Genomic DNA, 24,613 nt, shown 5'->3' with positions numbered 1-24,613 from the left:
TAAAGATTTTATGTTTATAAAGGTCTGCTTGTACTCTCATTTTAGAATTTAAGCATCTTGAAAATAACAAATGGGGCTTTCACATGCTCGGGGTGCCTAACAGGGTGCCACAGGAACATAAGAAACTATGCCAACTTTTTTATTAGTTAATCTCGCCAACATATTTTTGTGTTTCTGTATATGTGTATGTATAATTGCCCTTTATTCTAATACCTTACCTTTGCAAATAGACTAAAATAGTAAACAACAGTTTTTAAAATAATTCTTTTCAATTATCATGCATTTATTTTTTTTCTCCCTTCCACCCTCTAGACTCCATGAAAATAAAGAAATAAAGAACTCCTATATGCACAGTTCAGCAAAATAAATGCCTCCATTGGCCAGATCCAATTGTTGATCTCTTAGTTGATAAGAGTTTTAAAATCTTTCAGAATTGTTTATTTTTACATTATTTATGTAAGATGGATAATATAGCAATGTTTTGCATGCTATGTATAATCTATATCAAAATACTTGTCTTCTCAGAGGGAGAAAAGTGAGGGAAGGAATTTGGAACTCAGTATAAGAAAAAATTGTTAAAATATTTTAATTTACATATAATTGAGACAAAATAAAATAAACAATAGCAGTTAAAAAAAGCCCCAATATTTATGTTATATAATAAATGCTTCTCCTTGTTCTACTAACTCTGCATCAGTTCATGCAAGTCTTCCCAGGTTTTTTTGAAGTCTTTTCTTCCTTCATTTCTTATAGCCCAAAAGTCTTTCATTATATTCATATATCTTCCCTGTCATTCTCCAATTGATGAGTATCCACTTACTACCCTTCTCACTACAAAAATAATTGCTATAAATATTTTTGCATGTGTTGGTCCTTTTCCCTTTGATCTCTTTGGATCTCTTTTGAATCCAAAAAAGACTTTACTTGTAGATAGTAATGTTAAAAAAACAAAAAGAAATCATGATAGCTGAAACTGCCACAATACATTACCATTTCAAATAAGAATTTGCATTTCACTACATATCTGGGAAGGGCATATTATCTCAGATTTATAAGTGGGGAAAGAGGCTCCGAAGAATTGAGGCTTATTACACATAGCAGCTAGTAACTTTCACTGTAGGGATGTAAACCCAAGTCTCCTGCCTTTCCAGTCTTCTTATACCTTAAACCCCACCACATACTCTTTCATCCAGTGACCCTGGCCTTCTGACTGTTCCACAAACAATACACTCCATCTCTTGGCTCCAGGCATTTTCTCTGAATTTTGTTCATGCCTAGAAAGCTTTTCCTCCTCAGCTCTGCCTATTGACTTCCTTGGCTTCTTTTATAATCAACTAAAATGTCAACTTTTTCAGTAAGCTCTTCCCAGTCCCTCTTTATTCAACTAATCTTTCCTCTGTTAAATTTTTTATTGGTCCTATACATTGTTTGTTTTGTATATGTTTGTTCGCATGTTGTCTCCCCCAATAGATCGTAAACCCTTTGAAGGCAGGGACTGTATTTTGCTTCTATTTATACCCTAAATGCTTAGCATAATGCCTGGCAAATAGTAGCTGTTTAATAATGTTTATTGATTGTTTAAAAAAATGACTACAAATCAGCTCCGAGTTAGAGATACAAGAGCCAATAGGTATTTATAGATATCCATGAAAGCAGGAAGATATATTTGAAATTGTACACAGAATATAATGGAAACCAATTAAAAATTCCTGTTTGGATATGTTTATGATCATAGCAACAGTTTGGACATTTTTATTCTATTTTGTCTGGTCGAACAAGTTTGAACTGCTCAGACCAGAAATATTCTTTATTTAGAAAGAAGAATGAAGGGATAATGGAAACTAAGATAAGAACCTATGATGATTTAAAAGGAACCCTTGGATGAGCAAACTCTTGTCACTAATAATGGTCTATATCTTCTCTGCAACTTAAATAGAAACCAAGCCCTATATGGACTTAGAAAGCCACAAATTAATATTATCTATGTTGTGCTGTATTTTTATTTATTTTGTTAAATATTTCCCAATTACACTTTAAACTGATACAGGCAATACTTGTGAGTTTTTTCAGCAGGGTGGCCTATGGGCCTCTAGGTGACCCTTCTGGTGATAATTATCTCTTCTGAGAAGTGTCTAGGATAAGAGAGAGAGAGAGCTAGCTTTGAATCCAGTTAAATTTGAGTTTAAATTCTGCCTCTAATTTCTGTTGATTACACGGTATTGGGCAAGTCATGTAACAAATCTCTCAGTGATCTAGTTAACTCTACAAAGGATATGAGAGAGCTCAGCAAAGTGAGAAGCAAGATAGAAGGGGTTGGATTTGATAGTAAGGATTTAAGGAGAGAGGAGAAGTTTTGATGATTTAAAAGATTTCCATACAACAGTGAGAGCCCACTTGAATTTAACAGCAATATGGAGTGGTAGAAAGAGCATTGAACTTGGGGGTCAGGAGACATCTAAATTTGAACCTTACTTTAAAATTTTTTCTAGATTATACATGTGTTATGTAAAACATTTCCATATTGTTCATTTTTGTAAGAGAATAATCATATAAAACCAAACCCCCAAAACATAAACACAAATAAACAAATAAAAAATAATTTCCTTTCATTTGCATTTCAACTTCAACAGTACTTTCTCTGGAGGTGGAAAGCATTCTTTGTCATAAATCCTTCAGAATTGTCCTAGATCATTGTATTGCTGATAGTAGATAAGTCTATCACAGTTGATCATTCCATAATATTGCTATTACTTTGTACAATGTTTTCCTGGTTCTGGTTATTTCTGCATCAGTTCATATAGATTGAACCCTCTTTTGATACCTATTAGCTATGTGGCCGTGGACACGTAGTCTTTGAGCATTAGTTTCCTCATCCATAAAATAAGGATAATAAAGACTTTTCCTGCCTGCCTAGGAAGATTGTTGTGAGGACCAAATGAGATAATTTATGTGAAATGATTTATAAGTTTTAATAAGTATGAATGCCAGGTAACATGAATTTGTAGTGGAGTGAATTCTTGTGATTTTTTTGTGGCTTCTCTTTCAGGGGTTAGTGATTTAGGAGTAAAAGCAGAGAAAGTACATAATGGATGTGAGCCATGAGGGAAGCTCAGCTGTCCTTGAGGAATGGGAAACAAAAGCATGGAGGGATTCAAGGGTGGAAGATAATGCTTTGTTGTGCTAGGTTCAAGATTGTGAAAGAAAGAATGTGAAACCAGAACCAAGAGAATTGACTAGGAGAATAAAGATAGATGGGGCTATAGGTTCCCAAGAGCAAGCACTTAGGTGGAATGAATCTTAGAGGAAGTAGAAGGAACAGAAGAGGTGATCATTCAATGGACTTTCAGAGTTCAGATTTCAGGAGGGTGAAAAGGTTTTGGTGATTTTGAGGTTCAAGATATGTTCTCATGCAGTTGAGAAAGGTAGAAAAGTAGAGGTCATAGAGGTTGTTAATGACCTGGAAGGTTCAGATGTTTGAAAAATCTTTTGTATGACCATGGTACCAAGGATTGGTTTAGGTATTAGGGGATGGATTCTCTACAAGGAAATTTTTTTTATTAATTGGTTACTCTGGGCCAAAACACAGTGCTAAGCATCAAGCAAGCAAATAGGAAAAGCTAGATAATCCTGCTGTTAATAAGATTGCTCAGAAAATCACTTTAGCTCCAGGGCAAGATGGAAAGGCCCATAAGTCTTCAACCTTTAGTAGTGAAGCAAATGTCAAGACTCAGATATTAAGTTACTTAAGTAGTTAAAATGACAATGATAGAGGACTATAGGATACAGAAGCCAGGTAGATGGTAAGACCATCTCACTTGGGTTTTGGAATAGCCCAGGAGAAAGCAAAGATATAGAGCACTCTTCATTGGTAGTGGAGAGTCTTCCTAATGCCTGTTCATTCCAGATTGGTTCTGGTATAATCGAAGGAGAGGAGGATAAGGCACCTGTGATAGTGGGAAGGCTATGCTAGGTTCTGGACTTGTTGAAAAAGAAGAGAATGTTCTAGAAATCAACTGCAAAGGTCTGGATGGATTATTATAGTCAAATTATGTGAACTTCAATGAAGTTTATTGAGAGTAGCAAAAGAGCAAACAGTATGCTAATCCTGGCCCTATGTGGTGGTGTGAGATAGGAGTGGGCATCTCTGGAGAATGGTTAGTGCCAGAAAGTATAAGGGAGCATAAGAGGAAGGGGGAAAGGGTGAGATGAGATGGAGCTTATTGGTGATAGAATGGGTCTTCCAAATGGCAGAAGAGAATTTTGAACCAGAGAGTTGTACTGAACTAAAGCAGGTAAGAACTTAGAGAAAGAGGTAGAAAGGGGAAGAGGTTTTCCCTTGGAGAAATTTAGGGCTTTAGAACAATTGAAGGAAGGAATTTGTTAGTCATGAGTTAGTGAAGGGCCCTACCAGAGGTGTTTCTCAGGTGGGGTCCCTTCAATTAACTGTAATGGGAGAGGAGAGGGCCAGATCAAGGCTCATGGTAGCCAAAATAATCCTTCAATAAAGGAGCCATCTATAATGTCCATCTCCCAAAGTTCCCTTAGTTGATTATCCCCTTTCTGGGATGATTATCTCCCTCCACATCTTCTTTGGTTCTAGGGAAAACAACCTATAATTCTTACTTCTCACCTCAATCATTTGAGTCAGATCCATAACAGCCCTTCTTCATTGTTGTCCAAATGTGGTATTTAATTAATAACAAATGATTATTAAGTGCCTGTGTGCTAGGAACTGAGGTCATTGGAAAAGAAGGAAACTGTGTAACACTTGAATTTGCTTAGTTATAATTAAAATTTTCTTATGTATTTTAGGTGTTAGAGACCTACATATTTCATTCGTTCCTTAAAGCTCGTCTTAATAGAAGTATGGATGCCTTTGCTCAAATGGAACTTAGCACTGAGTCTGAGGAAGACAGGTACACTTTTTTCTTTCTTTTGTGACTTAATTTATGTCTGGGTTTTTGTATCATATTTATAACTTATTGGGATAGTAAATGTAAAAGAAACATTTCTTTATTTTAACTAAAAAACTTCATAGTAAATTTCAAAAACTGTTGTTCTTATCTGAAATCCAGAATCAGATGGAGTAACTATTTCATACTTATCTTAGTGTACTCTCATTTCTTAAGGGATTACTGAATGCATTCAATATCTATTTTAGTTAATCCTCTCAAGGAATTATAACCCAAATCAAATCCACAAAACTAAATGAATGAATGGTAGGATAGACAGTTACTTCAACCCTTCATGTTCTTTCATGCTCCTTCAACCCTTCTAAGCTCTTCTGTAACATAGTAAATGACTTTCAAGAATTCTTTTGGCTGAAAAATACATCTCCCTGTTACCAACATGGATGATGAGTCTTTCTGCATTTAAGTAGGCTAGTCATTAACAATAGACATATGTTTGATCACCAGGATCACAGGGCCCATACTTAAGGTCTTTCTAGTTTGTAGGATGGACCTTCCACAATTTACATTTCCTTAGCATATAGCCTTTGAGAGCTGATGATTACTCCTGTATGATGTTGAGAGGTTCTGCAGAACTCAAATGGATGAAGATTATTACAAGAAAATTCCATTATATATTCCCCCTATATGAAAGTTACAATTAGATGATACAATAAGATGGTCAGTGATTACTTCAAACTTATTTCCATATAGCCCCATTTTAATCCCAAATTATGTTTTTTTTTAATTTACATTGCTTAAAACTATAATAATAATCATCCACTGAAGTAGTATTCTTGGGTACCTTTGTGACTTGACAGAGGCTCTTGGTTCTTACATTAAGAGTATGTCCCCAAAGAATGAAAATTTTGCATCAGACCTTAAAGGACCAGCCTAAGCTTTTTGTTTGTTTCTGTATTTAAAAAAATGTTTTCTGTTAATGACAATTTTTACAAAGCCAAATAAAATAAGCATTTCCATATTCAAAGAAGAAGATTGTATATAAATGAAATCAAAGTCTCTTATATGTTTTGCTTATTTTTCTTCATATCTACTTAATAAATACACTCAAAACTTTCAAATCTTTCCTGCTGTGTTTCCTTCTAGGTATCCCATTATCTAATTTATTTCATTGATAGGTTTTATCCAAGTGTCCCACCTCTTCCCCACCCTCCCTGAACCAGCCTAAGTTGACCATTCACCAGGTGTTGCTTTGATCATTTATAATTAGGAAGAACTGTGTGACTCAGGACAAGTCACTTAACCCTATTTGCCTCAGTTTCTCATCTGTACAATGAGCTAGAGAAGGAAATGGCAAATCACTCCAGTATCTTTGCCAAGAAAACCCCAAATGGTGCCATAAAGAGTCAAACAATCAAAACAACTGAACAAAGAAAAATAGAAATGTTGCCATTTGTATGTGAGGGGAGAGTATATACAACAATGAAATCATGGATCATTGATGTACTGAAGTAACTACTACTATTATAACTATTAATTATTATAATTATTACTTTGGGGTCATTCTTTATAATCTCAAAAGCATTTTTATATACATTATCACTTTCGAAAGGAGTTGGTAGAGATGTTTTTATTGTACATCCAAAGGAAACAAAAATGTTATTTCATGGAACAGCTGGTCAACTCATTTAGTAATAGTTATGACAAGTACTTACAAAAAGACCTCCATGGATATTAATTTCAGTTTATGAATCAACCAACGTTGCTGAGGGTGAAAAGATAGAGAAATTCTATGAATGAAATCTTTTAAGATGCTCCCAATTAAATCAAGGTATATACTTTGATAATACGTGACTTGAGTTCAAAGGTGTGCAAAGGTTAGGATGGTAAGAAATAGATGGAAAGGCATGGTTCAGAGAAAAACAAAGAGAAACCAAAGACTTCTCTTTTATATCTTGAAATTTTTTTAAAGAAAAGAATCAATATATGCTATCTAGGGCAAGCACCAAATAACAGTTTTTCAAAAATAAAGGTTATATTTTTGCCTTGAAGAAAAATAGTTCTTATTGATGCAATGTTATCTTTGAATCACCTATTCTTAATAGGTTAGATCATTTGGCTTATAAGGGAAAAAGATTACTAAAAAGTTAGAAAAAAGAATGCTAATGAGAAAAATTAATGCTGAACATACAATGTTATATTGAGCTATTTAAACAAGTAATAGCCATCAGAAATGGAAATGAATTTCGGTAATGGTATCAACACTGATTGGTGTTATAGTTGTTCAGTTGTTTCAGTCATGTCCAAATCTTCATGAGCCCCTTTGGAGTTTTCATGGCAAAGATACTGGAGTGGTTTCCCATTTCCTTCTCCAATTCATTTTGCAGATGAGAAATTGAGGCAAACAGGGTTAAGTGACTTTTTCTGGGTCACATAGCTAGTAAGTATCTGAGGCTGGATTTGAATTCAAGATGAGTCTTCCTGATTTCAAGACCAGTGCTCTATCTATTGTGCCACCTAACTGTCCCATCAACATTGATTTCATAATTTTATATAGAAGTTGCTTAAAACTATAATAATTAATAATAACACCCTTCCACTAGAGTCCTATTCTTGTGTCTTCTTGTGGTTTGAGGGTGAGTCTTGATTCTTAAACCAGCAAGTGTGTCCCCATAGAATGAAATGAATGCAAAGTGAAAGTTTTGCATCTGGCAATGATCTGGCATTTATGAACCAGCCCAAGTTAAGAAACACTCATGATCAGATGACTGGCCATGTCATTATATCTGCTATAAATATGTTGCTACAAGAAGAAAACCAACAAATCCCTGAAAGCAACTTATTCAGCAAACAATGACTTACTTGCCAAGTGGAGAGAGATGGCACAAAGGCAACATGTATTTATGATGTAAACTTATTTGTATAATCTTGTGAAGAAAAGTAGTAAATGAGCAGTATCATCTCATGAAGGACAAGAAGCAGTGGAGCATAAAGCAAGTGTAGAGAAAGCTTGGTATGAGATCTAACTGAGCCAGGTCATTCCAGGACAAAAATGAAAAAGATATATAAAGATTTTTTACTATCCCAGATATGCTGGTGGATGAAGTAGAAGTGGCAGTAAAGAAGGGAAAAAACAGCTGGACTGGAGCAAGTATATGGAAATGAGATTTCATGCTGGATGGAGACATATGTGTGAAAGTGCTAGGGGCTCCATATGCAATGTACCCTAAGGACAGAAAGATAGAAAAAGCATAGAAAAATCTCAGACCTTAATAATACCCCCCTCCAAAAAGGGACCCCAAAAATCACAAACACTAACCTATATGCCTATGCTGCCAACTCTCCTAAATCTTTATATGGGCCATCTCTGTAGAAATCAAAGTCTGATCATGTCACCTCTTATTCAGTAAACTCTAACGGTTCCCTAGTCCCTTTGGATCAAATCTAAAATCATGTTTGGCTTTCATAACCTGGCCTCTTCCTACCTTTCTTTTTATACCTTATTCCCTTCCATGTCAGTCTGTCAATATGTTTTTGTTAAGTTCTATATGCTATGCACTATAAGACAAGTGCTAGGAATACTAGGAAAACACAGGCAGAAAGAAAGACAGTCCCTGCCCCTGTACATACTCTACAATCCATTGGTATGGGCCTCCTTGCTGTTACTCAAAAATGATACTCCATATCCAGACTCTAAGCATCTTCACAGACTTTCCCTTCATGCCTGGAACTCTCTTTCTTCCTCATTTCTGCCTTCTGCATTCTCTGACCTCCTTTTTTTAATTTAAAAAATAATTTTATTATGAAGATATTTTACCAATTACATGTAATAACAAATTTCCACTCAACATTTTCTAAAGTTGTCTTCTACTCTCCCTCCCCTCCCCTCTCCCAGAGCTGACAAGCAATTCAGCTTGGGTAAAATACATGCATTATCATGCAAAATATATCTCTATATGGTTCATTTTTGTAAGAGAATAATCATACAAAACCCAAATCCCAAAATAAAAATTCAAATAAACTATGGTGAAAAATCATATGCTTTGATTTGCATAGTGACTTCAACAGTTCTTTCTATGGAGGTAGATAGCATTCTTGTCATAAGTTCCTCAGAATTGTCTTGGATCATTGTATTTCTGAGAGTATCTAAGTCTATGATCATTCCACCATATTGTTTTTACTGTGTATAATGTTTTCCTGTTTCTGCATCATTTAACGTTGGTCTTTCCAGCACTTTCTAAAGTCATCTTGCTCATTATTTCTTATACCACAATCCATTACCATCATATACCACAATTTGCCTGGCCATTCCCCAATTGATGTACATCCATCCCTTCAATTTCCAATTCTTTGCCACCATAAAAAAAGAGCTGTAAATATTTTTGTATAAGCAGGTCTTTTCCCCACTTTTTTTTTATTTCTTTGGGATACTAATAGTGGTATTACTAGATCAAAAGGTATGTATTGGTTTATAGCCCTTTGGGTATAGTTTCAAATTGCTTTCCAGAATGGTTAGATCAGTTTAATCCATTCAACAACACATTAGTATTTCTGGCCTCTTTTCAAGCTAAAGCCTTTCCCAGTCATGGAAAATCTCACACAGAAGAAAATGGAGTGGTACAGTGTGGCATTTTATCTATGTGCTGTCCAGAACCAATGAGAAACATAGAACATAAATAAAATATGTCATCTAAGGAATGTAGGGTGGTGAGGAAAGAACATAACAAGGACCGAGTAGGCACTTACTATGTGCCAGGCAGTGCTAAGAGCTTTATAAATACTGTCTCATTTGATGCTTACAGAAAAAAAAATGGTGGAAGAGAAAATGGACTACTTAACTTAGCAATAATGGGTAGATAGCTCCTCTGGTATCCTTTCAATGTCAGGAGCAAGCCAGGAAGGCTTGTGCTGTAGCACAAGAGGTGAACAGCTTATGAATTTTTGGAAGCACACAGACAGAAGTTGCACAGAATGGGCAAGCGTATGGTATTCTGTTTTACAGATGTGAAAACTAAGGCTTAGAGAGATGAACCAATATGGGCAGTATCATACAGTTGGTACATGGCAGGCCCAGAATATGAGTCCAGGTCTTCTGATTCCTGACACCATATTGATTTGGTTGTCTTGCATCAGTGAAATTTGGTTCTCTTATACATAATAAAATACTCATACCATTTATTTCTCACTTTAATAGAAGTGTTGCCCTTATAGTCTAATGTTCTGATGTATATGTGATCTCAATGTAATGGCAGATTACAGTGAGACTATCATCTCCTTATTTCTGAAAGCTATGACTCTCTTAATGCAGCCCATTATTATTACTTGGAGTCTTTTGGCTACAGCATCATGCAGCTAATGCATTTTTCAATCCACTAAAACCTTCAGATCTTTTTTCAGAACAATTGCTTTCTAATCGTTCCCTCCTCACATCCCTTTCCACCCTCCAGTTTTGTATTTGTAAAAGTAAATTTTTTGTTTCCATATACAATATTTTATAATTAACTCTATATTTTTATTCTCTTCAGTTCAGGGGTCATCCTACTTCAGCTGGTTGGTGACTTTTTCTAAAATGTCTGAGCTAAGAATGTTTTTTACATTTTAAAATATAATTAAGCTTTATTTTAAAAGTAAAAGGTATTCTTAACTTGTGGGTGAAAATAGGTGTTTGCTGACCCCTGCCATACTCTGTTAAGAATCTTTTGTATCTTGATTATCATCCACTGTTAGCAGTTCCTTCCAGATTTGTATTATCTACAAATTTGATTAGCATGCCATCTATGCCTTTACTTAAATCACTGATACACAGGAGAACCGTATTGCAGACTTTCTGCCACATGAACTATTAACAACTACTCTTGGAGTTTGGACATCCAGCCACCTCTGAATTCTATTATGTAATTGTATGGTCATGTAGTCTGCCTTTCTCCATCTTCTCCACAATAAGAATATAAGATATTTCATTGAAAGCTTTGCTTAAATCCAGAGAAACCTTAGCCACAGCATTTCCCCACATGCGTTAACTTAGGATTTCTGTAAACAAAGAAAGTTAGGATAGGGCACCATAGCCTGTTCTTGGTAAAACTTTGTTCTTTGAAATTACCAATTCCTTTCTTGGTGTTCACAAACCATTTCTTTTGATAATCCTTCTTAGAATTTTCCCAGAAGAAAAATATAACCATGCTTAAAATATTAAACCTTTTCTGGGTCTGGTGATCAGTTAAGCCAGGAATATCTTAAATTGGATTTATTTAGCATATGCATTCTTATTCAGGGGACCATGAAATTGTGTGTGTGGGGTTTCAATTTAAATTAAAAAAATATTTTAATAGAAAGGGAACTATTTGTACAAAAATAGAGCAGTTAATTTTGTGGTAGCAAAGAATTAGAAATTGAGGATATGTCCATCAATTGGAGAATGGCTGAACAAGTTCTGGTATATGATTATGATGAAATAATATTGTGCTCGAAGAAATGAGAAGCTGGATGCTTTCAGAAAAATCTGGAAAGACTTATATGAACTGCTGCAATGTGAAGTTAGCAGAACCAGGAAAAACATTGTATACAGTAAGAGCAACATAGTTTGATGAACAACTGTGAATGACCTAGCTGTTCTCAGCAGTAAAGTAATCCAAGACCCAAAGACTCAGGATGAAAAATCTGGTCCACCAAAGAAAGGATTAGTAGAGTCTTAACACAGAGCAAAAACTTACTATATTTCTCTTTCTTTTTTTTTTTGGTTTGAGATCTTTTTCACAAATTAACTAATATGGGAAAATGTTTTACAAGATTGCATAAATATGAAATCTGTATCAGATTACTTACCATCTTAGGGAGGGGGAAGGAAAGAGAAAGTGAGAGGGAAGGAGAGAATTTGGAACTTAGAATTTTTTAATGAAAAAATTTTACTTTTTAAATGGAAAAAATTTATTTTTAAATTAAAAATATTTTCCAATTATATACAAAAACAATTTTTAATATTCATTAAAAATTTTTTGAGTTCAAAATTCTCTTTTTCCATTCTTCCCCTCCCTCCATTGAGAAGGAAAGCAATCTTAATATTGGTTATACATGTGGAGAATACAAAATATATTTCCACATGACATTTTTAAAAATTTCAATGGCAGTACCTTAATTTATTGATTTCCTTAGCCAATCCCATGTATTTTGTGCATTTAAAAACATTCTGAGGCAGGTTACATAAACAAACAAAATATCCAATTTAGAGACTTTTAGAGCTAAAGATATTAGACATTTAAACAACTGCTGAGTTTCTGAGTTTTTATTTTGTTCTTTTTGGATACAAGTTTAAACATTATAATAGTCTAGCACCATGTGCATAGTAGGTACCTAATAAATGCTCATTGATCAACTTTTTTTTTTAAACCCTTACCTTCTGTCTTGGAGTCAATACTGTGTATTGGCTCCAAGGCAGAAGAGTGGTAAGGGCTAGCCAATGGGGGATAAGTGACTTGCTCAGGGTCACACAGCTAGGAAATGCCTGAGGCCAGATTTGGACCCCAAACCTCCAGTGTCTAGGCCTGGCTCTCAAACTACTAAGCCACCCAGCTGCCCCAAATGAACTCTTTAATTACATAGTATTTTTTGCCATTTTATTAATAGTTCTAATTTCAATTTCTCTCCTTTAGTCTACTATTCACATTGATCTGTAAGGCATCATAACTTGTTATTCTTTGTTTTACTGCAACGTCTATAAAATATGGTTACTTAAAGTTTGTTTGCTTTTTCAGAATGAATATCATGCTTGTTAGCCCAAGAAGACCAACAATTGAGAAAATGGCCTCTCGAAGATTTCCCCTCCAGCAGTTAGCTAAAAGACGAATGGTAATGAGCATGCCAAATCTACAAGACATAAATATACCTGAATTACCCCCAAGGAATTCATCACTTCGGAAAATAGAAACTGTGAATAGTTGTAAAGGCAATAATACAGGTGATAAAGTGATTTATCTGTGTCATTTCTTTTCCCAAAGAGTGATAGATGCTGCTAAAACTTTCTATAATTCAGGAAAAGATCTTAGAATTTTTAGACCTATATCAATATATGTGTAGTGTATACATATTTAGATTATAAAATTATATATATATATATATATAAAACATATTTTTTAAAATACTCTAACTGAATGACACGGTAGTTAATTATATGAAATAGCTGAATTCATAAAAAGAATTTAGCTTATAATGTCAACTTGAAGTATCCAAAGAACCCTTAGACTGTAAGTTACAATAAAACAGAAATCAACAATTTGACACTTGAAACATTTTGTTTCTGTCTGAGCTGCAGCAAATCATGTACTAGTGTAACAAGGGCTTTTTGTAACCTGGCCCTGGGGGCCAACTATAACCCATATTTTTGCAAGCTTCAGCTTCCTTTCTCTCTCTCTCTCTCTCTCTCTCTCTCTCTCTCTTTTTAAGAGCTTGTGAGGTCTTTCTAAGTATAAAAAAGAGCTGGGGCACTTACCTCTGTCTGGAATTGCTATCACTATGGGTTGGGCTAGTTTTTGGTCTGGGGAAGCCTCCGATGAGGACTTAAGGATGCTGAGAAGTTGCTTTTTGTTCTCTCTGTGGGAAATAGTAGAGGGAGAATCTCAGTTCAATGTGGATCTCTGGAATTATTTCATGAGTGGATGGGACGGGGACTCTGGAAAGATTTGAAAACTGACCTCACTTCCAAATTTCTGGAACTGACCTAGATCCAGGACAATACCAGAAGAATTTGTATTGAAATTTATTGCAGGGGGTAGGGAGTTGGTAGTTAAATTATTATTATTATAATTAGTAATACTAATACTATGACTACTAATAAAAAGGTAAAGAGACAATGACACAAAAAATATACAGAAGAATACAGAAAGAACTTCGGAAGGAGACATAGATAGGATAGTTTTATTACTGTTGTATTAAATTGAATACATCATTTTTTAATACCTCCCATCTTGGAATCAATGCTGTGTATTGGTTCCAAGGGAAGAGAGGCAGTAAGGGCTAGGCAATGGGGGTTAAGTGACTTGCCCAGGGTCACACAGGAAATGTCTGAGGTTAAATTTGAACCCAGGATCTCCCATCTCTAGGCCTGACTCTCAATCCACTGAGCCACCCAGCTGCCCCTAATTAAATACATTCTTTAAGAAACCGTATATGATTTAAGTTCACAGTTTCATATTCATTCTCTTTTTCTTGCCTTTTACATATTTAGATATCCTCATTTATCAACTTTATAATAAAGGAGAAAAAAATTAAATTAAAAAATCCAGTGCCTAGGACAATACCTTGCAAATAATGAGGTGTTTAATAAACACTGATTGATTAAAATGGATTTGAAGGCATTGCCTATAAACAGCATTGGGTCTAGGAACATGGGCTGAGGTTGGTTCTATAGCCAGTGTATGTTAGAATATAAACTCACTGGACAGTTAGGTGGCACAATAATCTAGAGCACCAAGCTTTCTTACTTTTTTTTGTTATTGACTTTTAGTTCCAAAGTTGACCTCCAAATCAGTGTACACATTCAAGATACCAGAAATACATTTTCCACTGGTGAGTCAGTGTGTTCATTCCTATTATGCTGATTTTATCAACCTTCTGAGTAAAGCTATCAATTGCCCACCATCTGATAACTCTGTGCTGCTGGCGAGGTATCTCTACCTTCGAGGACTCATTAATTTAATGCAAGGGAAACTCCTGAGTGCACTTTCAGATTTCCAGAGTCTATACAAAACGGACATAAGAATTTTTCCTGCTGATCTCATAAATAGAATGGTGGAGTCCATGTCTTCTTCGGAGCGTTCCCAAGCTGAAAGGCAGCCTGAGCTGAAAAGACTTATTAGTGAAATCATGGAAAAGCCAAGAGAAGTCACAAAGGTAGATGACCACGTGAAAAACTTTGAGCTACCAAAGAAGCATATGCACCTGGATGATTTTGTGAAGAGAATACAGGAATCGGGAATTGTGAAGGATATCAAAATTATCCACCAGCTGTTTGAGGCATTAACTGTAGGTAAGAGGAAAAATATATTAGGGTTCTCCCAATTTAAACATCTTCTTGGCAGGATGGTACCTATTCAGTTGTAGCTCATTTAGAGGTTCTTCACCAATGGTGTGCTTTCAGACTTTGCTGTTGTTGGAATTGCCCACATTGTAGAAACTAAAGAGATGGGATGCCTTGGTTCCTAAGTCATCAATCCCAAGGCAGGGAGTCAAAGAGGGGGAGTTATAAAGTGGGGTTGGGGGGAGAAAATCACGCTGGGCGCCATTATGGGTCTCTGAAAGTAACTAGCCTCATCAGAAGTAGCAGTTCATCACAGCTATTTCATTAACAGTGTTTCTTGTATCGAGGGTATGATATAAAAAGGAAATGCTACATAATACCAGCTCTCATGATATGTAAGTGGAGAGAAGTTTTATGTAGTCATATTGGATTATGACTCTCAGATAACATGGTAGTCTATATAAGTTAAGACAAGTTCTCTGCATTGATTAGCTATCAGCAGGATTCCTGTGATAGTAATAATGCTTGTTTATTTTCTGTAAAGGGTGTAGTAGTAAAGTTACTGGTTTTTAAAGCAAACATTTGAATCAGAGTTCAAGTCTGAGCTCTTGGAATTACTTAATCGGGTGACCTGAGACTAGGTCCTTAACCTCTGAAATCTTCAGTTTTCTCATCTGTAAAATGGAGTTGAAAGACTAGCCATTGAGGTGGGTTTTAGGCAGCTGGATTGAGTTCATACTGGCTGAACCAATTGGTAAAATGTCACTTTGGCATTTTCAACTCAAATCAGCAATGGCTAAAAAATCAGGGCTTGAGTTATTGTTTTGTTGATTATTGAAACTTAAGACTTAAGTAAAGAAGGTGTTAATAGTGCAAATTAAACTTACAAGTGTGTTGTAGACATTGTTCCCCCACCTTTGCCACCACACCCTTGAATATCTACCAGCAACTCTTTCTCTGCTCTTAGCCTAAAATCTCTGTTCTTTGTTCTTGATATGCTGAAGAAGTAGAAAAGACTGTAGTGCCACCTTTTGGCCGCCAGAAGGTAATGATTAAAAATTTCTTTCAGACCCAGTGAAAAATACCTAAAAATTCTTACCTATGAAGAACAAAGATTATCTGGTTCTTTTTTATAAATCACCTTTACTGCCCATTTTTGCCATTCTAATAAGCTTAGGCCAAGTTGGACCTGATTACAGAGTACATCCTGTATGGAGGATAATAATAGCTCACATTGATAGAGTCTTTTGGCTTAACCCTTTGAGATAAGTAATGCAAATATTACTGTTGCTATTTCACAGCTGTGGAAATTCACCTCAGAGAGATTAAGTGATTTCCCATTTTGTGGTTGTTCAGTTGTTTCAGTCATGTTCAACTCTTTATGACCCGTTTTGGAGTTTCCTTGGCAAAGATATCGGAGTGGTTTGCCGTTTCCTTCTCCAGTTCATTTTACAGTTGAGGAAATGGAGGCAAATAGGGTTAAGTGATTTGCAGTCACACAGCTAGGAAGCATCTGAGATCATATTTGATCCCTAGAATCCTCTTAGGGGGCCTTCCTGGGGGCCTCCGAACCCCAGGCTCAGTACAGTATCCACTAAGCCACCTAGTTGACTGAAGACTTATCAATTTAAAGATCAGTAATCTTTCCACCAAACCCTCCTGGACTAGAAAATTGATAGCCAAGGAGTTAGGAGAGTCAGGTTCTCATCTTAGCTCTAGAGCTGATTAACCAAGTGACTATGAGCCAGATATCTCAGCTTTCTAGACTTCAATTTTGTCATAGGTAAAATGAAGTTGATTGGACTAGATGGACTCCAAGGGAGCTGCTACCTCTAAGAGCTTATGTTTCTGTGAGTGTGTGGGGTTTTTTGGTGTTCTTTTTTTTTAATAGAAAATGGATATCAGTAGAATTGTCTGAATAAAAGTGTCTTTGAGTATTAGACAAGAGGCTATTTTTCATAGTAGATCTAGTGATATTCTTGGAGTCAGGAGGTCTGGGTTTGAATCCCACTTCAAATACTTTTTAGTCATGTAATTATGGGCAAATCACCCAATCTCCTTGAACCTCATTTTTCTCCTCTGTTAAGTGAGGGCAAGTATTTCACTACCTCCTTCACAGAGCTGTTGAGAGGAAAATACTTTTAAACTTAATAAGTCATCATATAGACTTACGCAGTTATTAAGGAATATATGACTGAGTTGCATTGGACTGACAAGAGACTTGAGGCATGGGTACTAATTAGAAAGCTATTACTATAATCCAGGAGATCGGTAATAAGGGTCTGAGCTAGAATTAGAATGTTGGCCGTGCTTATGTAGAGAAGGGAAGATATATAAGACATATTACAAAACTAGGAATGATAAGATTTGGCGATGGATTGGATATACAAATGAGTTAAAGTGAGGAGTGTGGCATGGATGAAGAGCCAGTCAAGGAGACTGAGAAGAGAGCCATCAAAGAGAAAAGAGAAGCAAGGGAAAGCATTGACAAAATACAAAAATCTAGAGCGTAGGGAAGATCCAGAAGGAGAAGGTAATCAGTGATGTCAAAGGCTGCAGAGAATTCAAGAAGGACAATGCTAGAAAAGGCTATTAGATCAGACAACTAAGAGATCATTACTATCTTTTGAGAGTATTTCAGTTGAATGATGAGATTGGAAGCAAGAGTGCACAAATTTTGGAAGAGAATGAGAGAAGAGGAAGTGGAAGGAACCAAGTATAGTATTTCTCAAGTTTGGAAAGGAGTAGGAGGAGATATATAGAATGAAAGCTATCATTGGATTGAGTGATTTTTTTTTAATGATGTAGGAGAAATGGGTATATTTGCAGGAGCAGTGAAGGAGTTAGTAGGTAAAGATTGGATATTAGAGAGAATGGAGATGACACTGAAGGCAGTAGAGAAAAGTAGGCAATTGTTGATAGGAAATCAGAATTCAGAAAGAAGGACTGACTGTACACACACACACACACACACACACACACACACACACACACACTTAACTACATTTATACATGTATATGATATTTGTATAGGCATGATATTTTATCCTATAACAAAGATGATGTACCTTAGAGAAAAGAGAAGAATGCTAAGAACAATGTTTTGGGGTAAATGTTTGCTTAGGGGGAAGGAGAAAGTGAATGAACAAACAAAAGTAACCAAGGAGTGGTCAGATACATAGGGAGAAAACCTGGAAAGAGCTGTGTCACGCAAGCTAAAAGAGAAAGGGGGATATTTAAAAATTGTCAAGAGCTCAAGAACAGGGACTGTTAAAAGATCATTGGATTTAGCTATTTAAATATTGTTGCAAACCTTTAAGAAAGCAGGTTAGAGTGGTGGAAGTGGAAGTGGTTGTGAGAGGAGGAAATGGAGAAAGTGGGTATAACTGATTTTTTTCTTCATGGGACTTAGGGAGAAGAGATCTAAAGAATGAAAGCTAGTGGGGATGGCAGGATCAAGTGAAGATTTTTGAGAAACGAAGGAGACTTGAGTATGTTTGTAGGAAGAAGCAAAGGAATTAGGTAGGGGAGAGATTGAACATGAGTCAGAGGAAATGATCAGAAGAAGAAGCTTCCAAAAAACATGGAAGAGAACGGGACCCAGGGGACTAGTAAAGGACTTGGTGTTGGCAAGAAGGGCCTCCTTATCCTTAGAAGAGAATGGGGAGACCTTGTAGGGGTTTTTAAATGTATGGAGAGGAGGCTCATAAGGGATTACCTCTAATTTCCTCCAAGACAAGAAAGTTGGACAGGATTGGAAAAGCATTTGAAGATAGAGAAGTTTTGGAATAGGTGCATTAGAGAGTATGACAATCAGGTGTGTAAAACATGGGTCATAGAGAACAAGGCAGACTAGAGTGATTGAAGGTCACAGTGAGGATGAAAAATAGGCTTAGAAGAACAAGGCAGAGGGGGAGATGGCATATCAAGAGGTTATGATCAGAAAAAGAAATTTCAGAGTTAAGGATCAGTGAGGTGATGGCTAGTGGAAATACATAAGTATGGCAAAGCTCTTGCATGGCTGAAGTAGATTGAGTTTATAGGTCATGGGAACTAAGAGAGGTGATGAACTGGAGGCCAGGGTGCTTAAAGGGTATTCAGCATGAGTTTTATTTTGAATTCCCCAGGTAGAACACAGGAGTTGAGGTAGAGAAAGACTGTGAACTTTTTTCTTTGAGAAAGAAGAGAGTGACCATAAGTCACAAAGTAAAATGTCACAAAGTAAAATGATGTTCAGGATAAAAGGGAGTTTAACAAAGTCTTGGCACAAACAACAACAACAACAAAAGGCAGAGGAGAGTAGATCCTATGGATTATAGTTGCTGTAGATATGCATGAGAAAGCACAGTAGGGGGAGGAAAAGGAAGTTTTGCCTCAGCATTTGGCAACCCTGACTCACCTAGATTAGAGAAGAAAATTAGGTCATTTGCCAGTCATAGGGTTGGCAAGTACCATTTGACCAAGACCCCCCTTCTATAATCCTAGGATACTTTATGCAGGGACAGGGTCTCTTCTTGTTTTCTCTCCAAATTCTTGAAAACTCAGGGTGGATAGTGAAAGGTGTTGGAGTTAGCAAAAAGTTATGGTTAGATATCTGTTGGTAAATACAGAATCTCAGATCTGGAAGGAACTTCTTTGGCCAACTAGTCCCATATCTTAAAGAAGAATCTCCCTCTACAACATAGCCAACAAAAGCTCATTCAATCCTAGCTTGAAGTTCTCAAGCATGTTGATTGATTAGGTTTTGTTTGAACACTCATATAGGCCTTTATACTTGCCTCATTAAACTTTTAATTTTTTAGAATTGGCCCAGTGTTCTGTCTTATCAACAAAATCTTGTTGAATTAGGATCCCATCAGCCAATAGTGTTAGCTATTTTTCCTAGCTTGTTGCTATCTGCAAATCTGATAAGTAGATAATTTTTGCTTTTTTCCAAGTCATTAGCAAAAATGTTAAACGACACAGATTCCTGAATCACTTTGCTAGAAACTGTCTTCCAACTTGACATTGCATCAGTCGTTTTTATTGGGTCTGGCCACTTAACCCATCCCGCCGTTCTCTATCTTTTTCACAAGAAAATTATGGAAGACTTAGTTAAGTGCTCTACTAAGATCTGAGTGAATTATGTCTGCAGCATTTCCCTGATCTGCTAAAATTAGAAACACTGATTTTTTTTAAAGGGCAATAAAGTTAGTCTGGTGTGACTGTTTGTTTTAAGCTCCAAATTTTCTTCCTACGGCCTTTTCCTCTCCCACTATTAAGAAAGCAAGAAAAACAAAATCCATTACAAACATGTGTAGTCATACAAAATAAATTCCTGCAATAGCTGTGTCCAACAACAACAACAACAAAAAATAGCTGTGCCATCACCTCTTTTTCTTTAGGTGGGTGGAATATTTAATCACAAATCCTCTGGAGTCAGTTTATCATTGTTTTGATCAAAGTCTTTCAAAGTTTTTGTAGCATGACTTGCTCTTGATAAAGTCACAGGAACTCTTTGTGATTACTCCCCTAGATGTTCATTAACCATCTCTTTAGCAATGCGTTCTAGACTTTTGCCAAACATCAAAATCAGAACTCCATTCTCTTCTTGTCATTAAAAATATCACTTTAAAAACTTTTCCAGTCCTGTGATTCCTTCTCTTCCAGTTCTCTACATTTACCTATCCAGTGACTCATGCCAATCCTTTTAGTAGCCTACAGTATAGTACCCCAGGGCTAGATGAATTGCTTTCATCAGGGAGAACTAAGTGGTCCCTTACTCTCTTCTCAGTTTTCTTGTATATCAATTCCCTATCTGTCTTTTTTCTCTCTGTGTATGTTTTCTCCCTTGGCACAGAAAACAAAGAAAATAAGAGCCGTCTCTGTCATCAGTTATCATCCCATCTACTCTGAGGATGGTCTTATCTCTACTTTGATCCTCTTCTAAATAAAGCAACAAAACCCCCCACCATTTTGGTATCTTAGCCTTCCTTGGTCAATGTATAGTATACTTTTGTATTATTCTGATAGGATTATTTCACTTTTTAATTTTTAAAATGTATCTGCTCTTGATTTCATCTTCTGTACATATCTTTTTACTTACATGTATACGAGACAGGGTGAGGTATCAGTGTGCTCAGAGGTGAAGGAAGGGGAAAGGTGGTGTTTTCTCAATTTTGGTAATTAGGGAGAGAGTAGATATGTCCTCATATGAGGCAGTAAGTTCTAAGATCAGGCAGCCCCAGGTTAGGGACTAGGTAGATTCCCCTTTACCTCAGCACTTGATGTCAAGAAGTGTTACCCCCAAATTCCAAGGTGAGAGTCCTTTCCTCCCAGGTCGAGTGATAATAAAGTGAGGAATTTGATTCCAGGGTAGAGCTCAGGTACCAATGGCAGCTGGTGTGCTTGACCTGATTTACAAGGAACTGAGGCATTAGACAGAACATAACTGCTTTCATATGGGACAATAGATTCTGGAGTAAAATCTTCAAACCTGGTACCTGAGAGGAATTGGGCCCCAGTCCCTCACTGTCACAAGATTCAGTGATGGTGTTAAATCAATAACAGGGGCCTGCCTTGGTGTCATCAGAGGCCCCCAATCTGAGTCTCTGATGATGAAGTGCTAATATTTTCACCATGCTTACTCTTTTATTCATGTCCTAATATTTGTTCAAACTATCATGCCACAGTGGATTCTATAGAAAACTCTAATATTATGCTTAATGAAATTGAAGTGAGGTACCAGGTACCTCATCACCATTTTTAAGCTTATAAGTGCCTTGTTGGGTGGCTCTACACAAAGTATTTGGGGTTTTGTAGAATGACCTGAATGTCCTCTTCAAGACTTCCTTTTAGAAGGCACTAGAGCATAGGCTCCAGTTCTGTAGCATAGGATCTAACAGTTCCCATCTTTCCTTATTCATTAAACCGCTCTACTCATTGCCCTCACCTCTACCTGCAGGGCTAACCCTGAGTCATCTAAGTAGGCCTTCTTTTCAATTCTTATACTTGTACCTACTAGCAACATCAGGAACTCTTTCTATTCAGATGAAGATATCATAAAGAAACTGACAATCCCTGTTAAAGAAATGACTACATTTCTCTAGGCCACTGTATAATTAATTTTTTGGCAACCAGATATTTTGGCATTTTTTCCAAGTTTTTATTTGTGGCAGCCTAGAGATATCCCCAAAGTGGCAAGGATAGAGCACAAAATAACTTAATTCCAGACTCTTTCCTGTATGCACCTCACTTTGGCTTTGTAAGTATCATCTGGGAGATACCATCTGTGAGGGTCACAGAAGTTTTCTCAGTTCCCAGGACCCAGCAACAAGTCACACCCTTGATCTATTTCTTCTCCAGGAGAGGCAAAATGGGACTAAAAATACTACTTGATAGATAATAAAGGGAAGAAATGGCAAAACAAACTTGCCAGACATAGCTGACTGATTTCTAAAGGCTTAAAATTATTCTGCACTCTGTGCTAATCCTGTCTATGGAACTGGGTTCATCTCCTCTCTTTTAACTTTGTTCCTCTAAATTCTTCCTTTACTCTCTCCAGTGAGACAGAGACCCCTCTTAGAACTAACCCTTTATAGTTCAATAGGTGGAAAAACTGTGGGTGGGGGTAAGGCAAGAATAAATCTACCTCAAATACTCAGGAGATAAACAAAAGAAGAGCCATCTGTTTACCACCCCTCAAATAGCTGCTGCCATCGATTTTTCCAGAGTTTTTCCAACCATTGTAGAAACTGGAGCTAATGGTTTACTCTTTCACCTTTTCCAGCTCTGTGCACAGACCGCCTCAGATCTCTATTTGAGCCTAAAGCAGATTTGTGACCTTTTTTTTATCATGGACCCCTTTGACAGTCTGGTGAAGCCTCTGGACTCCCTAGAATAAAGTTTTTGAATGTATAATGCATAAAACAAAATATAGGATTACAAAGACAACCATGTAGCTTGAAATAAAAATGTCATTTTTGTCCCATCTGAATTCTTTCAAGTCTGTGGACCCCAGGTTAGAACATTTAGAGATGTCTTTTCAGATTGAATCAATCTGCTTTCAATAGGTTCTAATTAAGGGTCTGCAGAATGGCATTCTCAGAGAATTACTGACTTGAGGTTATGTGGACACAGTTACTGGCCTAGACTCCCTGACCAAGAACATTTAGTGTTATCATTCTAATAGAACTATTAACTTGAGAGTGCACGACCTCAGGTACTCCCTGACCTAGAACACTTGAAAGTTCCTGAATCTAGGTTAAGGACTTGACCTAGAACACTTAAAGATGTCATTTTCCTAGAACTAGGTTGACTAGAGCATCGTTTTGCTGTTTTGCTGTTGAAGCTTTGGGTTTTGTAGAACGTCACCATGGCTCTGATGTTGAGGAATTTCTCTTCGAAATTAAGGGCACCAGAAGCAAATTGACCCTGAAACATTCAGAGATTTCTACAACTACTGGAAAGAGACAGAGGCTGAGGCCCAGGAGGTCAATCTTCCACCGCAGGTCATCGAGCACCTAGATAAAAATGAATGTGTCTACAAACTGTCGAGTTCGGTCAAAACGAACTTTGGAGTGGGAAAAATAGCCATGACCCAGAAGCGCTTGTTCCTCCTTATGGAAGGAAGACCTGGCTATATGGAAATTTCTACCTTCAGAAATATAGAGGTAAGAGGAGTCATGGCAGCCTTGTCATCTCATCTTAGTGTGAGAATAAGTCCAGGGTTCCATATCTTACTTGAAGTTGTCAAAAAGTCTATCACAGTGTAGAACTGTGACCACAAGGAGGGGAAGAACTAGAGTCAAGGCAGGGTGGGATTCCATCACTTTATGAAAGTGTGGAAAAGTTTAGGAGAGTAATATGGTCTCCTACCCTGGGGCTGGCTGTCTTCCTAACACCCTGAAGAACCTTTCTGTCACTAGGAGTCTTCCTTACTTCCCATAGTCCTTGACTGATTTTCTCAGATCCTAACCCCTTCCCTTATAACAGCTAGCAAGGAGGAGGGCCATGAGGAGACTGTGGCAGCTACCCTAAAGATGTTCTTTTTTTTTTAACCCTTACCTTCCATCTTGGAGTCAATACTGTGTATTGGCTCCAAGGCGGAAGAGTGGTAAGGGCTAGGCAATGGGGGTCAAGTGACTTGCCCAGGGTCACACAGCTGGGAAGTGTCTGAGGCCAGATTTGAACCTAGGACCTCCCGTCTCTAGGCCTGGCTCTCAATCCACTGAGCTACCTAGATGCCCCCTAAAGATGTTCTTAAAATGTGAATGGGGTCACCACCAGACTCTTTCCTGGATGATAAGACTTCCCCTTGGAGTATGAAGCAATGGTGCTTGAGTCATTCTTTTAGTAACACAGTGGATGGGGTATTCAGGGAAGTCTATCACTTTGGATGTGAGCCCTTTTTAGGGCTGCTCATTCACCTTTGCTGTCCATCTTTCACCCAACTCTCACTTGTGGCTCCAAGAAACTGTAGCATGTTTGGACAGGGAGGGAGCAAAGTGGATAAAGAGCCAGGTCTGGAGTTGGGAAGTCTGGGGTTCAAATCTGGATTTAGACACTTCTTGGCTATGTGACCCTAGGCAAGTCGCTTAACCCCCATTTCCTAGCCTTACTATTATTCTGCCTTGGAACCAATACTTAGTATTGACTGTAAGACAAAAAGTAATGGTTTAAAAAATAATACTAATCTCAGCAATACAAAGATCCA

General features: G+C 36.9%; 1 protein-coding gene across 2 annotated transcripts in view; it reads left to right on the top strand.

The window, feature by feature from the left end:
• The window catches only part of DENND3 (DENN domain containing 3), a 115,208-nt gene that overhangs the window by 64,740 nt on the left and 25,855 nt on the right, over positions 1 to 24,613 (top strand). For both annotated transcript variants that reach the window (XM_056823010.1, XM_056823009.1), the window contains exons 11-14: positions 4,813 to 4,916; positions 12,659 to 12,861; positions 14,407 to 14,928; positions 23,311 to 23,570. In XM_056823010.1, coding sequence (XP_056678988.1) covers positions 4,813 to 4,916; positions 12,659 to 12,861; positions 14,407 to 14,928; positions 23,311 to 23,570 — 1,089 coding nt within the window. The remainder of the gene's footprint in view (positions 1 to 4,812; positions 4,917 to 12,658; positions 12,862 to 14,406; positions 14,929 to 23,310; positions 23,571 to 24,613) is intronic.

The sequence above is a fragment of the Monodelphis domestica genome, chromosome 3 (genome assembly GCF_027887165.1).
Source record: "Monodelphis domestica isolate mMonDom1 chromosome 3, mMonDom1.pri, whole genome shotgun sequence".
Taxonomy (NCBI): domain Eukaryota; kingdom Metazoa; phylum Chordata; class Mammalia; order Didelphimorphia; family Didelphidae; genus Monodelphis; species Monodelphis domestica.
This window is presented reverse-complemented; position numbering and strand designations above follow the sequence as displayed.